The sequence below is a fragment of the Embiotoca jacksoni genome, unplaced genomic scaffold (assembly GCF_022577435.1).
Source record: "Embiotoca jacksoni isolate LCO1_2020_lvr unplaced genomic scaffold, fEmbJac1.0.p SCAF_8, whole genome shotgun sequence".
Taxonomy (NCBI): Eukaryota; Metazoa; Chordata; class Actinopteri; family Embiotocidae; genus Embiotoca; species Embiotoca jacksoni.
In genome coordinates this window covers 2,976,754-2,989,324 of record NW_027185436.1, presented here as the reverse complement: position 1 = coordinate 2,989,324, position 12,571 = coordinate 2,976,754, and the positions used below count along the sequence as shown (strand labels likewise).

General features: G+C 40.1%; 1 protein-coding gene across 1 annotated transcript; it reads left to right on the top strand.

The window, feature by feature from the left end:
- The first annotated feature begins 10 nt into the window (after positions 1-10).
- On the top strand, positions 11-4,178 carry spring1 (SREBF pathway regulator in golgi 1). Its single transcript, XM_069138402.1, has 5 exons — positions 11-564; positions 1,491-1,647; positions 1,740-1,891; positions 2,079-2,192; positions 3,668-4,178. The coding sequence occupies exons 1-5, from the start codon at positions 466-468 to the stop codon at positions 3,749-3,751; spliced, it is 606 nt and encodes a 201-aa protein (XP_068994503.1). The 5' UTR covers positions 11-465; the 3' UTR covers positions 3,752-4,178.
- The last annotated feature ends 8,393 nt before the right edge of the window (positions 4,179-12,571 follow it).

The window sequence follows — 12,571 nt, the reverse complement described above, 5'->3', positions numbered from 1 at the left end:
TTGTCTGACGGCGGATGTCGGACATCGCTGGAAAACAACATCACCGTTGCTGCTGCTGCTGCTGCTGTTGTTGTTTTTAGACTTTATGTTGGACATTACCGAACCGTTGTCTTCAGAGGAGACGGAACTTCGTCACTAAACCGCGCCGACGGCACGTTATTATCGGTTGGACAGGCTAACGCTAACGACCGCTGGCTAGCAGGCTAACGAAGCAGCGTTAGCTCGCATGTGCAGCGCCGCCCGAGCCGAGTGACGTCACGGCTGCGGCCCCTCACACACATGTCGTCAGCAGCTGAAGCGTGCAGCATGGGTTAGCTCATCTCTGTCCGCAGCCGCGCTCGTGGGTTTCCTGTATTTGCGTAAAGTGACGCACCTGCGGACAGGCGGGCGGACCGACACCCGGGTCCCCCCGGGTCCTCCGGACGCTTTGGACCGACACCCGCGGCTCCCTGAGAAAGCCATGCTATGATGATGGTGCTGCGGCGGCTACTGAGGAGGCGCTGGGTGCTGGCGGTGGTCTTCGGCCTGTCTCTCATCTACTTCCTCACCAGCACACTCAAACAGGTACGAAGTCACCTGAGTCGGAGGCGGGCCGTCCGGACCGGACCGGACCGGAACCGTGTCCCAGTGACGTAGAGCGTGTTCGGGGGGGGGAGGATGGACAGACATTTAGGAGGGTTTTTTGGACTCGTCTCACAAATGAAGTTGCTTCACGTTGATGAGAAATCCTCTAAAACCAAAAGGCTGTCCGGCACATTTACGTTTTGTTGTTATTGTTGTTGTTGTTGTTGTTTTCTTCATTGTGGTTCTGGAGCTGCACGTTTCTGATTTGTGTCCTCCAGCTGTTGCTCCTGTTGGGTTCCTCTCTGTGATGCTGTCAGGACGTCCCTCCGTCTCGTCCCTGAGATGCTCTGATGTGGCCAAAACAAAATCGAATCGAATCGAAGACGTCACTTTGATGGGAAACTTTCACGATTCGAAACAGTTTATAGTCAAACAATTATTAATTTAGTCAAGAAAAAATAAACCGTTCGATGAGTAACAATTGTTATTTGAAAGCCCCGACAAGTGGTTAAAGTCTGCATTTATATCGTTTTATTGCAATTTGCCTCGGTCACTGATTCACAGACGCTCAGCTTGAGGACACAGAAGGTCTTCAGCGTGTGGAGAAGAGAGGACGACGTGTTCTTCACACTGCAGCATAAAACAACAAAAATGATGTCGCAATTTCATACAGCCCAAATCCACATTTTTAAATCGGCTATTTTTTTTGTTTGTTTGTGGTTTTTTTTTCCCAACAATCCAACCCCAGAGATATTCAGTTTGATATCAAGCGCTTTTATTGGACAAATTGTCGTGGTTTTCCAGCCTCACTCCTTTTCTCTGTTTCTGTATCGTCGTGCCGTCTGAACCGTCCCCGAGCGTCGTGGGCTTTAAGGCCTACGTCGTTCTGCGACGCCGTTTCGTGAGCTTTTGTGTGAACTCTGCAGGAGGAGCGGACCATACGCGACCGTACGCTCTTAGAAGTCAGAGATTCAGACCATCGCATCCCCTGGAAAGTGCGTTTCAACCTGGGCAACAGCAGCCGACAGATTACTCAGTGCAGAAACTCCATCCAGGGCAAGACGCTGCTCACAGATGAACTGGGTGAGTCGCGCGGCCGTCGCTCACCGCCGCGAGGCTGTTTGAGGATGTTCTGTTGCCTTCAGTCGGTGTTCATCTGTGTTCACGGTTCACAGGTTACGTCTGCGAGAGGAAAGACTTGCTGGTGAACAGCTGCTGTAACGTCAACGCTCCCAGCACCAGGCAGTACATCTGTAAAAGCTGCCTGGCCAACGGCTGCTGTAGCATCTACGAGTACTGCGTGTCCTGCTGCCTGCAGCCCGATAAGGTCCGTTGCATTTCGAGGATGCTCGTGAAATGCAAGAACTCAAATACTATATGTCTCAAAGTTGAGTCTTTATTCAGCACGTTATGCGTAGCAGTGACCGTAACCAGGAAGAACGACGGAACAGATTGAAATCTGTCCTTGTTTGTTTTACACAAGTTCACTTTCTTATCTGTGTACTGTTATTCAGCAACCTCTCCTCGAGCGCTTCCTGAATCGTGCAGCTGAAGGTTTCCAGAATCTCTTCACGGCTGTGGAGGATCATTTTGAGCTGTGCCTGGCCAAGTGTAGGACCTCTTCACAAGTATGTAATGGGTAAACACGATCAGATCTGGCAGACAAAGCATAGACAGTGAAGTTGGTTGTCCCACAGATACGTAACGACACATCTCACTTATCTCTTGAGGTCCACATTTTGCTCAGATAATATTCCCCGCTGTATTTCTCAGACTGCTGTCACAGCAAGATGGAAGATAGACACGACTTTCTTCAACGTATCACTTTGACTCACTGCAATTGTCTCCAGAATTTCCTGCATGTCACAAACTAGCACCAGTTAAATATCGGCTTGTTTTCTCTCAAATCACAAATGGATACACAAACTATATCTTTTATATATATCTTTTATATATATATATATGTATATATATATATATATATATATATATATATATATATATATATATATATATATATATATATATATATATATATACATATATATATATACATATATATATATATGTATATGTATATATATATATATATATATATAAGCTATCTAGATAGCTTTGCTGCAGCTATTTTTTTTATTCCATCAACAAGAAGCTTCACAATGTGTCAATCCATCCATAACAAACTACAGTGGTGCTTGAAAGGTTGTTCTTACAATTTTCTATATTACTGCACCTAAAACTTCAGATTTTCACACAGGTCATAAAAGTAGATCAAAAGAATTCGAACAAATGAGACGAAAAATATTCCACTTGGTAATTTATTTACTGAGAAAAAGGATCCAATGTTACACGAGTGGCAAATGTATGGTATGGTGGGAACGCTTTGTGAAGCAGTCGCTGCAACTTAACATTTCTGCTGTGGATCAGTCCTGCACTTCAGCTTGGAGGAGTTTGAGCCCGTTAGTCTGCAGAACCGCTGCAACTCTGAGACGTTGGAGGGTTTTCTCACATGAACTGTTTGCTTTAGGTCCTTCCACAACATTTGTTAAGGTCAGGACTTTGACTTGGTTTTTCCAAAACACTGATTTTATTCTTTTGTAATTGTAATTCTGAAGGTTTCACAAACTTCCAAAGCACCACCGCGCATCACAACGCACCGTTATAAAATACACCGGACAACGACCAGAACACGCACACAGACAAAACAAACTCCGACCAGTGTGATGATGAAAAGACAACAATGTACCGATCACATTCAGAGAGCATGTAAATCATTCACCGTGGTTCATTTGTATGGTTGGCTTCAATCTCGTCTCCCGGCACCACAAACACAGAAGGACTCTACACGACTGACAAACACACAATCAGCTCACAATTTATCTTCCAAACACGTCATTATTTTCTTCATCTGTTCAAAACCTCTCATCAAAAGATGCTGTTTTTAAAACAAATTGAAATCAGTTGTTGTGGTTTTCTTGTTTGATATGTCTCGGTAGTAAATTCTATTCATACGTAGCTTGATGCATAACATTCATTTAATTTGTTGCATTTAATTAGTTCTTCCCTTGTTTTGTTTTTTTGTTTTTTTTCCTCTTTCATGCAGAGCGTTCAACATGAGAACACCTACCGAAACCCTCAAGCGAAGTACTGCTACGGTGAGAGCCCTCCGGAGCTCCTTCCTGTCTGAGGGTTGAACGTTTAGGAAATGACAGGAAGAGCAATAAAATGTCCTCATCTGGACATCTAATGAAATGCTAACTGGGACAACTTTGCATCGCTGTGGCAAAGACATGAAGGCATCCAAGACCGACCTCAAAAAAAAAAGAAAGAAAGAAAGAAAAAAAAAAAGGACAAATGCTATATGTATTTTATTTACACTTCATAAGTGCACAAAAGGCTTCATACGTTCATCCGTGATGATCATCAGGTCTACGCATCAGGCAGCTCATCCAGCAGGATCTGCTTCAAACAAGGTCATGCCATAAAACAGGCTTCATTTTACAAAAAGTGTTTTGTTTCGTTGAATATTTTAAAACGGCAAAGAATGTGTCATTACTTGTGTGTATAGTGCATGCATATGAAACGGCTATTTAATAAAAGTGACTGTGAAACAACGTGGGTTACAGTGTTGTTGGTTTGTTTACACGTGCAGCAGTGTTTAAGCCGTTATGTTTCAGGTCCAAAGTTCAGTTCAACACCAGAGAATGTGTTTAGTCTAATTAAAATAAGGGCGCTGACGGCCCAAAGAAAAACCTATTTTAAAGTTTTTAAAAATGATGAGAAAATAATCAAATGAGACAAAATATCTTGAAACAACATTTTATTTTATTTAAGAAAAAAATGACCGAACATTATAAAAGTGGATGAACATGGGTGCAATACAAAATAAAAAAAATAAAAGACATTTTTGTCCACAAAGTTAATTTGAAAATTTCTCCAAATAATGGAACATTTCAGAAACCTTATTAAATTTAAACGTGATGAAGACTCATTTTGAAGGTCGTACAGAACAATAAAACATTGACAATCTAATGTAACATTAATTAATCACCTAATTTAAGGAGGACGCGATCCACATTAATCTTTCTTTACCGTGTTGTTTTCTTGCATTGTTTTGACGAGAGCCTGACAGGCTTATCTGCCTCGCAGCGCTCTGTCCATCTGTCCGCAGGTTTTCACTGTGAAGGACAGTGATTGGAGTCCAAACCGGTGGCTCTCTGAAGGTGATCCTTATCAGGTTCTCACTCTTCCTCAGGCAGCGCAGCCCGCTCACAAGGGATAGGTGGTCAGAGCAAAACAATTAATCACCGTGAAGGCTGAGAAAACAAACTGTCGTAATTAGGAAATGTATTAGAGCCCCTTCTCATTTGCTTGGTTGGCAAGTTGATTAATTACCGCCACACGGGAATGTGTCAATCGCTGCCAGGTATCAAGTTTAATAGAACAAAGCTTTTATGTGGGACATTTTGGGAAATCTGCACTTTCTTTAGAGATTTAGGTGAGATGATTGATACCGTTTATACCTGTGAGAGTGGTACCAACCTTCTCATCTACAGCAGGCAAGAAAAGGCATTAATAATTCTCCAAAATGTCAAAGTATACCTTTAAAGACTTCACATTTTGCTTTAAAATGCAATACGAAAGGCTATTTTATCACCTGCAAGCCGCCTGTGAAGACAATACTTCCATTTGCATTAAATGTCCCCCTTTATCCATGCAGAGTAAAATGTGAAACACCGTAAAGGTCCCAAATGCATGTGTATGCATGACAAACAAGCATTTACAAATCCTGACAAAAGTTAAGATAGACAGATAGATAGACAGATAGATAGATAGATAGATAGATAGATAGATAGATAGATAGATAGATAGATAGATAGATAGATAGATAGATAGATAGATAGATAGATAGATAGATAGATAGATAGATAGATAGATAGATAGATAGATAAATAGACAGACAGACAGACAGACAGACAGACACTTTATTAATCCCTCAGAGGGAAATTTTTAAGAAAAGCTGCCATTAAGTGGGACCCTATCAGAGTCATAAACTGAGATCGTCTTGTTAAAACCTGCAGGTGGTATCGGCTCCCCTCCAAATACCTTCTCAGGTGTTACCTTGTGTTTGTGTTTCGTTCCTTTGACCTTTGAAATATGATCCACAAACATGCGCTGCAGCCAGTCCAGATAGTGCCTGGCTGTCTTCAGCAGAGTGTGACCCCACTGCTTCCTGCCAAAGGTGTGCTCAGGCATCTCGGGCGGTGATGGCTTCGGGGAGCATTCGTCTCCCAGAATACTCTTCACACAAGCCGCAAGCATGTTGACCCTGGAGATGGTGTCCCACAGCTTCTTGTGAAGGGAAACGTCTGTGGGATTCAGGTTGTTTTTCTGGTCCTCCAAGACCCTCTCCAGGCCTTGAGCCATGAAGAGGAGGCTGCACTGAACTTCTGAGCCATTCAGTGAAGAGTTGTGGTGGACCTTGAGCTCAGGGAAGCCAGGGGACCAGGTGCCGAGGTGCCTCCCGTTGGCTTCGTCCTGGAAGAGAAGACCAACAGTGATGTTAATGGGAAGATTTCATTTACTCATCACATGAAATGTCAAGTCTGTAATCTCCCTGTTGCACAAATGTGACACTTCGTCTCTTCAACTGTGTCTTTGCAAGGTCACCCAAGACATCAGAGCATGGACCAGCCCTACACAGAAAGTACGTGTAAACACATACTGTACAATTTAGTGTATCTTAATTTTATGCTTACTTACTAATGCCTATTTCATGCTTATATTCGATTACATGAAGAATGGGTAAAAATTCTCCCTTTACTTCATATAATTTATAACATTTATCTTTACAGCTACATTTGTTAGTTTATTAGTCAGATTAAAATGTTCACGTCAGTGTTATAGAGAGTCATAAGATGCATTTTCATTTTTTGTGGTTAAAATGCTTTCACTGCACCACATTAGTCAGTAAGGATGTTTTTAATAATACACAATTCATATGCTATTTTAACACTGAGAGGGACTAGCCCGCATAATGCGCTGCAGTAAAAGTATTGCATGTGCATGCACGGTGATTTAGAACGGCTTTACCGAAGCAGCTTTGAAAAAATACTTCCTGTGTTCTCATCATTCTGTTACTTAAGCTTAAAGTGTTTTTATGTGACGAAGACGCCAAATGCTATACTTTCAGACATACAGTATTCTGTTACTCACAAAACCTGCCAGGCTCTCTTCAACTTGACTTTTGGTGAGCGCTGTCAGCTCTTTGGGCTCGCATGACGCACCAGCAGCACGCTCCTTTGGCGCTTGTCCTGCATCCAAGCCCTGCACCAGAACCACCATCCAGACGCATTCAACTCCCAGAAAACCTGCAACTGCACAATCACAGCCTTTTAAATCAGTCACAAGAATCTGATAGTTAGACAGTTGGATGGCAATTGTGCTTTCTGAAACACACTCATTCACAAAGAAAGTGAGTTACATGGCAAACTGTACCTGCTGCGTATGTCATTCTCATTGCACTTAACGTTTAATATGTCAAAGACAGACTCCTTTAGTCACGTAACCTCACAGGGTCATTCTTATATTTCCACCCGTCTCAAAGGAGGCGTGTAAAAGAGATGATGGCGATAAACTTCCTTGAATGCAACTTTATATTTTGATGAAAAAAGTAAAGCTGTAAACCAAGGGCAGCCCCCTTGCAGTATTTCTTTCTGTCACTTCCTCCAAAGGAAATATAACTGATTCACTGATAATACTGAAAATAACTGATGAAGATGATTTGTGTTTCCCATATAAATGTAACTCTAGATTAACTTTAACAAGAATAAATGTGTAAATGTGAATTTGGGCCATATTTGAGCAAGAGAACTGTTTTGTAGATGAGAGGACCTTTTATCACTGGCTACTATCCACCTTATATGATCTACACACACACAGCTGTGGATTTGTATTTCATATTATTTCCACTTTAAATCATTATTATTTAAACTTCCTTTCTGCGGTCACAGTTGTCTGTCTGCTACTTTTGTGACAACATATTTATGTTATGATGGATTCATTCCTCCCCTGATCTCCGTCATACAACACTTCCTGTGCAGATATGAATCTAGCTACAACTCAATAATATGCCTTCATGTGATTCTGGTTCAGTCCAGTTTAACCCTCTAACTTTGGTTGTCAAACTCTACATCACTTCAGACGTCAGTTCTTTTTTTCCCCAGAAATTAAGATAAGAAACAGAAAATGACAGAATCTGAACTTCTTTAATCAGTTTCAGCAGAGACTCTACAGAGGTTGAGGTCGTGGTTGCAGTGACTGTAGGACACCTTCCTCCCATACAGAAGGTATTTGGGATTCAATAACAAAAATATAAGAGAAACAGGTAAAAAAGAAAGAAAGAAAAGAGAGAAAAAAAAAAACACTAAATATAATCTGCAGCTTCATGGCAAACTACCTCCTTCTGTGCCCTACCACTAACCATCAAATTACCTTTTACCTTCTCAACCTCACCTGGAATATACCACCTGCTCAGGTAAGCACGGGGTGATCTAACCACAAACAAGGCATTAAACCACACAAAATAACAAAGAATTCAATTAAAATGTCTTAGTTAGCATAGGAATCACACACGTTTGGGTAAACATACACATCTGAGAGTGCACAAACTAGTCATTTATTGCGCAAGTATCCGACACATCCGCTTACAACTTGACAATTCAGTATCTTGCTACTAATGATGCAAACCTGTTTTCACTCATCATTGACTGAGCAGATAATCCACACCAACATCAGTGGAACATAAATAAAACCAAAAGTGAACATTGAACCATTAAACTGGAAATATGACATAAAAATACTGTTTACGTTGGAAAACATAGCCTTTAAAAATGAAGGGAAGAAACTTTCCCCAAAACTTGTAATAAATCGCCACTTGCCATATTTAACTAGCTTTCCTGCTATGTACATTCAAAATACTGATTTTAAATAGAGGTATTACATTGCATGATTAAAAATAACAATAATATAGTTGTTTTCATCACCTCCAGGAAATAAATAAAATGTCAATACATATATAAATAATCCTAATTTTAGCTACATCACAGTCAGTTGACGACAGATTTAATTCATATGAATTTATGCTGTTTACAAATAAATATCCATAAATAAACAGCCAGGTATCAAACAGTGTACTACAAATCCACTGGAAAATGCTGTGTCAGTGTCACGTTCCGCCGAGCCGAGGCGTGAAAAGTACACGCAGAGGTCATGTGATGAGGTCATGTGACACTGATTTCTTTAATGAATTTTTTTTTCAGATCCAATTAGCTGTTGTTGTTTTTTGTTTTTTTTAGATTAAACCTACTTTTCAAGACTGTGTTAGCAGATCGTGACACTGACAGACATCCTGTAGTAGACTGTTGATACCCAGGAGCTTTCACACTAAAAATGTTCAAGTGTGGCACTGTGGAAAGAAAGACCATTATTTCCAAACGAGAGAGCGGCTGCACTCTTTTGCGGAGCTGCATGAATCATATCAGCACAAACTACACTGATTTTCTACCTGAATTTTCAGCCAAAGATCAAATAGAATGCACTTTGATCACAAATACACTAATACATGGCGCACGGGTACGAGACCTGAAATTTTACAATTTTAAAACACAGGAAAATAAGTAAAAAATGTTTACATCACTATGAATTCTCAGTGATGTAACTCTACGATCAGTTAATGGAATATAATTACCCCAGGAGACATGCATATTTTCTCAAAGTTGGCTTAGAAGACACCATAAAATTAAATTGATGGAGTGCCCCTTTAAAGGAGTTGAATCCCAGTTGTATTTTTGTCACACTCTTGCTTTGCCTCCATAAGTACCTGCTGCACCTGGAGAACCCATTCCTTCATTCTGACTAAAACACCCCATCCATAGACTTTCTTTACATAGCTGTCAACATGGGATAGCTGAGGAGGGGCTGCTGTGGTCAGCACAGGGACTTGTAGGTCGATGTGGATGAAAGTAGCCTTTATGCTCTGTGAATGGTCGATGAGTCTCTTCTTGAGCATTGACAAATGATTCAAAATAGGTTCTGGATTGTGCAAAAGTTCACTCTGATATTTTTCTATTTGTGACATGTGCAAATAAAAAAGCCCGTTCTTGACGTAGATGTCCTGCAGCTTCTCAGACACGTTGATGCCAGATACTGTGGATTCAGGAACATCATGTGAAATTGAATCAGTCCTGGGTCTGTGATTCTTTGTCTGGAAGAAAAAAAAGTGAACATGCCATAAATCTGAGTGTGCAGTGAAGGAGATTGTTGTAAAATACATGTTACTAAATTCAGAACAGAGCAATTTAGCAGGTTTCAGTATCAGTGCTGGTATAGGTTCAATAGTATATTATTTTTTAAATGAACTACAGTATGTTCATGAGATTTTCATTGCAATTTAGCAAAGGTCATAAGGAAGCTAGGAGTGAAGGTATTTCACTGTCTCAGCCATGTCTTACTCAGTCTTTTCAAACAAAGTATATACAGAACTTTGCATTAAGAACAAAGACATATTTATATCGATGAAATGATCACAGGGAGCAACACATGTTGGTAATAACGGTCCTGTAAATGCTAGTTGAAGGTGACGTTGTCTGTTGCAGTCTAGAACAGATATAAAGAGGTAATCCTTTCATAAAATCAAACCTTTTTTTGAAATGATGGTTGGCTTTTGTTTTTGCAATAGCCCTTTACTGTATTTACACTCTGTAATCACCTCTCTATGAAGTAGTTGGTCTTGAGAGTTGAAGAGTCGCCCTTTTCTGTGCTGCATTTTAAATTGCCTTCACACACTTTCAGGATTCATGACCAGTGATGCAGTGATGTAATTTAGCATTATTATTTTTAATTGTATCTCATACCACATCTGTTAGCACCTCACTTTACAAGTATTAGATCAGCAAAACACTGCAGTTACCAGAAACATGATACATTTCTGACCTTTAAAAAGGTTCATGTTAAATATGAATGTTCACCAGAAATGTCTTGTGCAACATTAGTCATTTTAGGTTGTTCCATTTTCCATTTTCCATTTTTTTTTTTTTTTTTTAAAGAGGATGAGATATAGATATTATAGGGAGTAATGAAACAAAAGGGACCAGCTACGATGAACCGCTAAATACAGATGCAGGTCACCAGCTACTCTCACAGTGTGGACTGCCATTAATATGGATTTCTTTGTCACGATGTGAATTTGTTTGGCTGCAAGATGGCTGCAAGAATGCTGCAAGATCACCTTTCATGCAGGTAACCTCTGGATAATATGTCCCAAATCTCACACCAATATCTGCGCAAGGACACTGAGCATAGTAATAAATTGGATCAAGTTTCCAGGTGGTTTTAGACTCTGCTACAATAACTGGAGATGGTGCAAAATGTCTCTCATAGCCTGAGTCTTGTGCATGGTTACAGCAAACTATACTGCAGAAACAGAAAGTACATCACACCAGCGTCGCTGGGTCATACTTACATATTCTTTCAGGACCTCATTGGCTTCATGTCCCAGTAGCGCTGTAAGAAACTCGGTCTTATTTAACTCATTGTCACAGCTGGTGTGAGTCGGAGCAGGAAACACGGGACTCCAATGAACTCCCAGGAGCATCAAGACAAATACTGAGAAAAGATGATGCGGATACAGATCAACTGTAACACAGCGGTAGGTGAGAAGAATTTTGCCTGTTCTATGTTGGATTTCAAAATAGGTAAATTCAACACGATTCATCAAATATTGATACACGAGGTCTGTTACTGGGCACTTCTTTCCTTTCAGCGCCTCTTTACACTGAGTGACAATGGAAATCCTCCAACATCATTAAAAGTAAAAAGAAATAACTCTTTGGAAAAGTTTTTTTTCTTTACAGTGGAGTTCCTTTCAGATTAAGGTAAGATCTTATATACCTATTAAGCTAGGACCAGTCTTTTTGATACTGCATAATATTTCACGCTTGTACACGAAACAAATAAAACATTCAGACACTGAAGATTACTTGTAACATAATTCCTGTAAAAAAAACACCTGCATCATTAGATACATCAAGTAACAATGTTGCAGTCAATTTAAAAAAAAATATTCTATCAAATATTATAAAGATATTTACCATAATTCATTAGAGGTCCACTGAGTTCACAATCCATAGTGACAGTGGGAACTGATTTGCCCAACACGTAGTGACTCTAACCACATAAAAACAGCAAAGTGTAACTTTGCACTGCTAAGCATGTCTATATATACAGCATTTGAAGTGCACATTCATCCACACCCACCCGCCTTGACACGCACACACGCACACGCACACGCACGCACACACACACACACACACACACACACACACACACAGAAGGAATGATACAATTTCATGAAGACATTTTTTTTTTTTTAAAGATCACTCATGTTATGACAGACTATGTCACTCTCCTCAGAATTCAATTTCAGCAAAGGTGACTAAATGCTCAAACAATCCTCAGATAGTTAAAACACATAAAACGCATTGTGTGTTTGTCTGCATGATAAAATCTGAAGAAACATTGAGGCATTCTTTGTGTGTGAGGCGATATGTGTGTCAAAGAAGGCAGGTGTTTCACTTCATAGTGTAAAATATGTCATTTAAACAGATGTAATCCCCAGATGTTAAAATATACACCATTTCAGAGTGTTTATGCTGCATCTTTAAGGCTTGTGTGAAATGGAGCTAAAACACCATCCTCTTTTGGATTAATTCACTCCACTAACTCAGTGGTTCCCAAACTGGGAGATCTGTTACCTACATGACTTTCAAAGATGCATTTGAGGGGTGGGGAAAACAAATCATAAACATATAACACCACATAAAACTTTTTTTTGCAGCTTTAAAGTTACATCTACATAATGAATATCAATAACCGGAGCCCTTTCCAGCTCGAAAGTCTGTTATATTTCAAGCTTTTATTTCTTTAAGACAGGATTTGTTATAACTGA

Bases quoted from the DNA above. Each gene is read 5' to 3' on its own strand.
- spring1 (XM_069138402.1), top strand. From the start codon at position 466: ATGATGATGGTGCTGCGGCGGCTACTGAGGAGGCGCTGGGTGCTGGCG. The intron at 1,648-1,739 runs GTGAGTCGCGCG...CACGGTTCACAG, and splicing joins GCTGCTCACAGATGAACTGG to GTTACGTCTGCGAGAGGAAA. The intron at 2,193-3,667 runs GTATGTAATGGG...TCTTTCATGCAG, and splicing joins AGTGTAGGACCTCTTCACAA to AGCGTTCAACATGAGAACAC.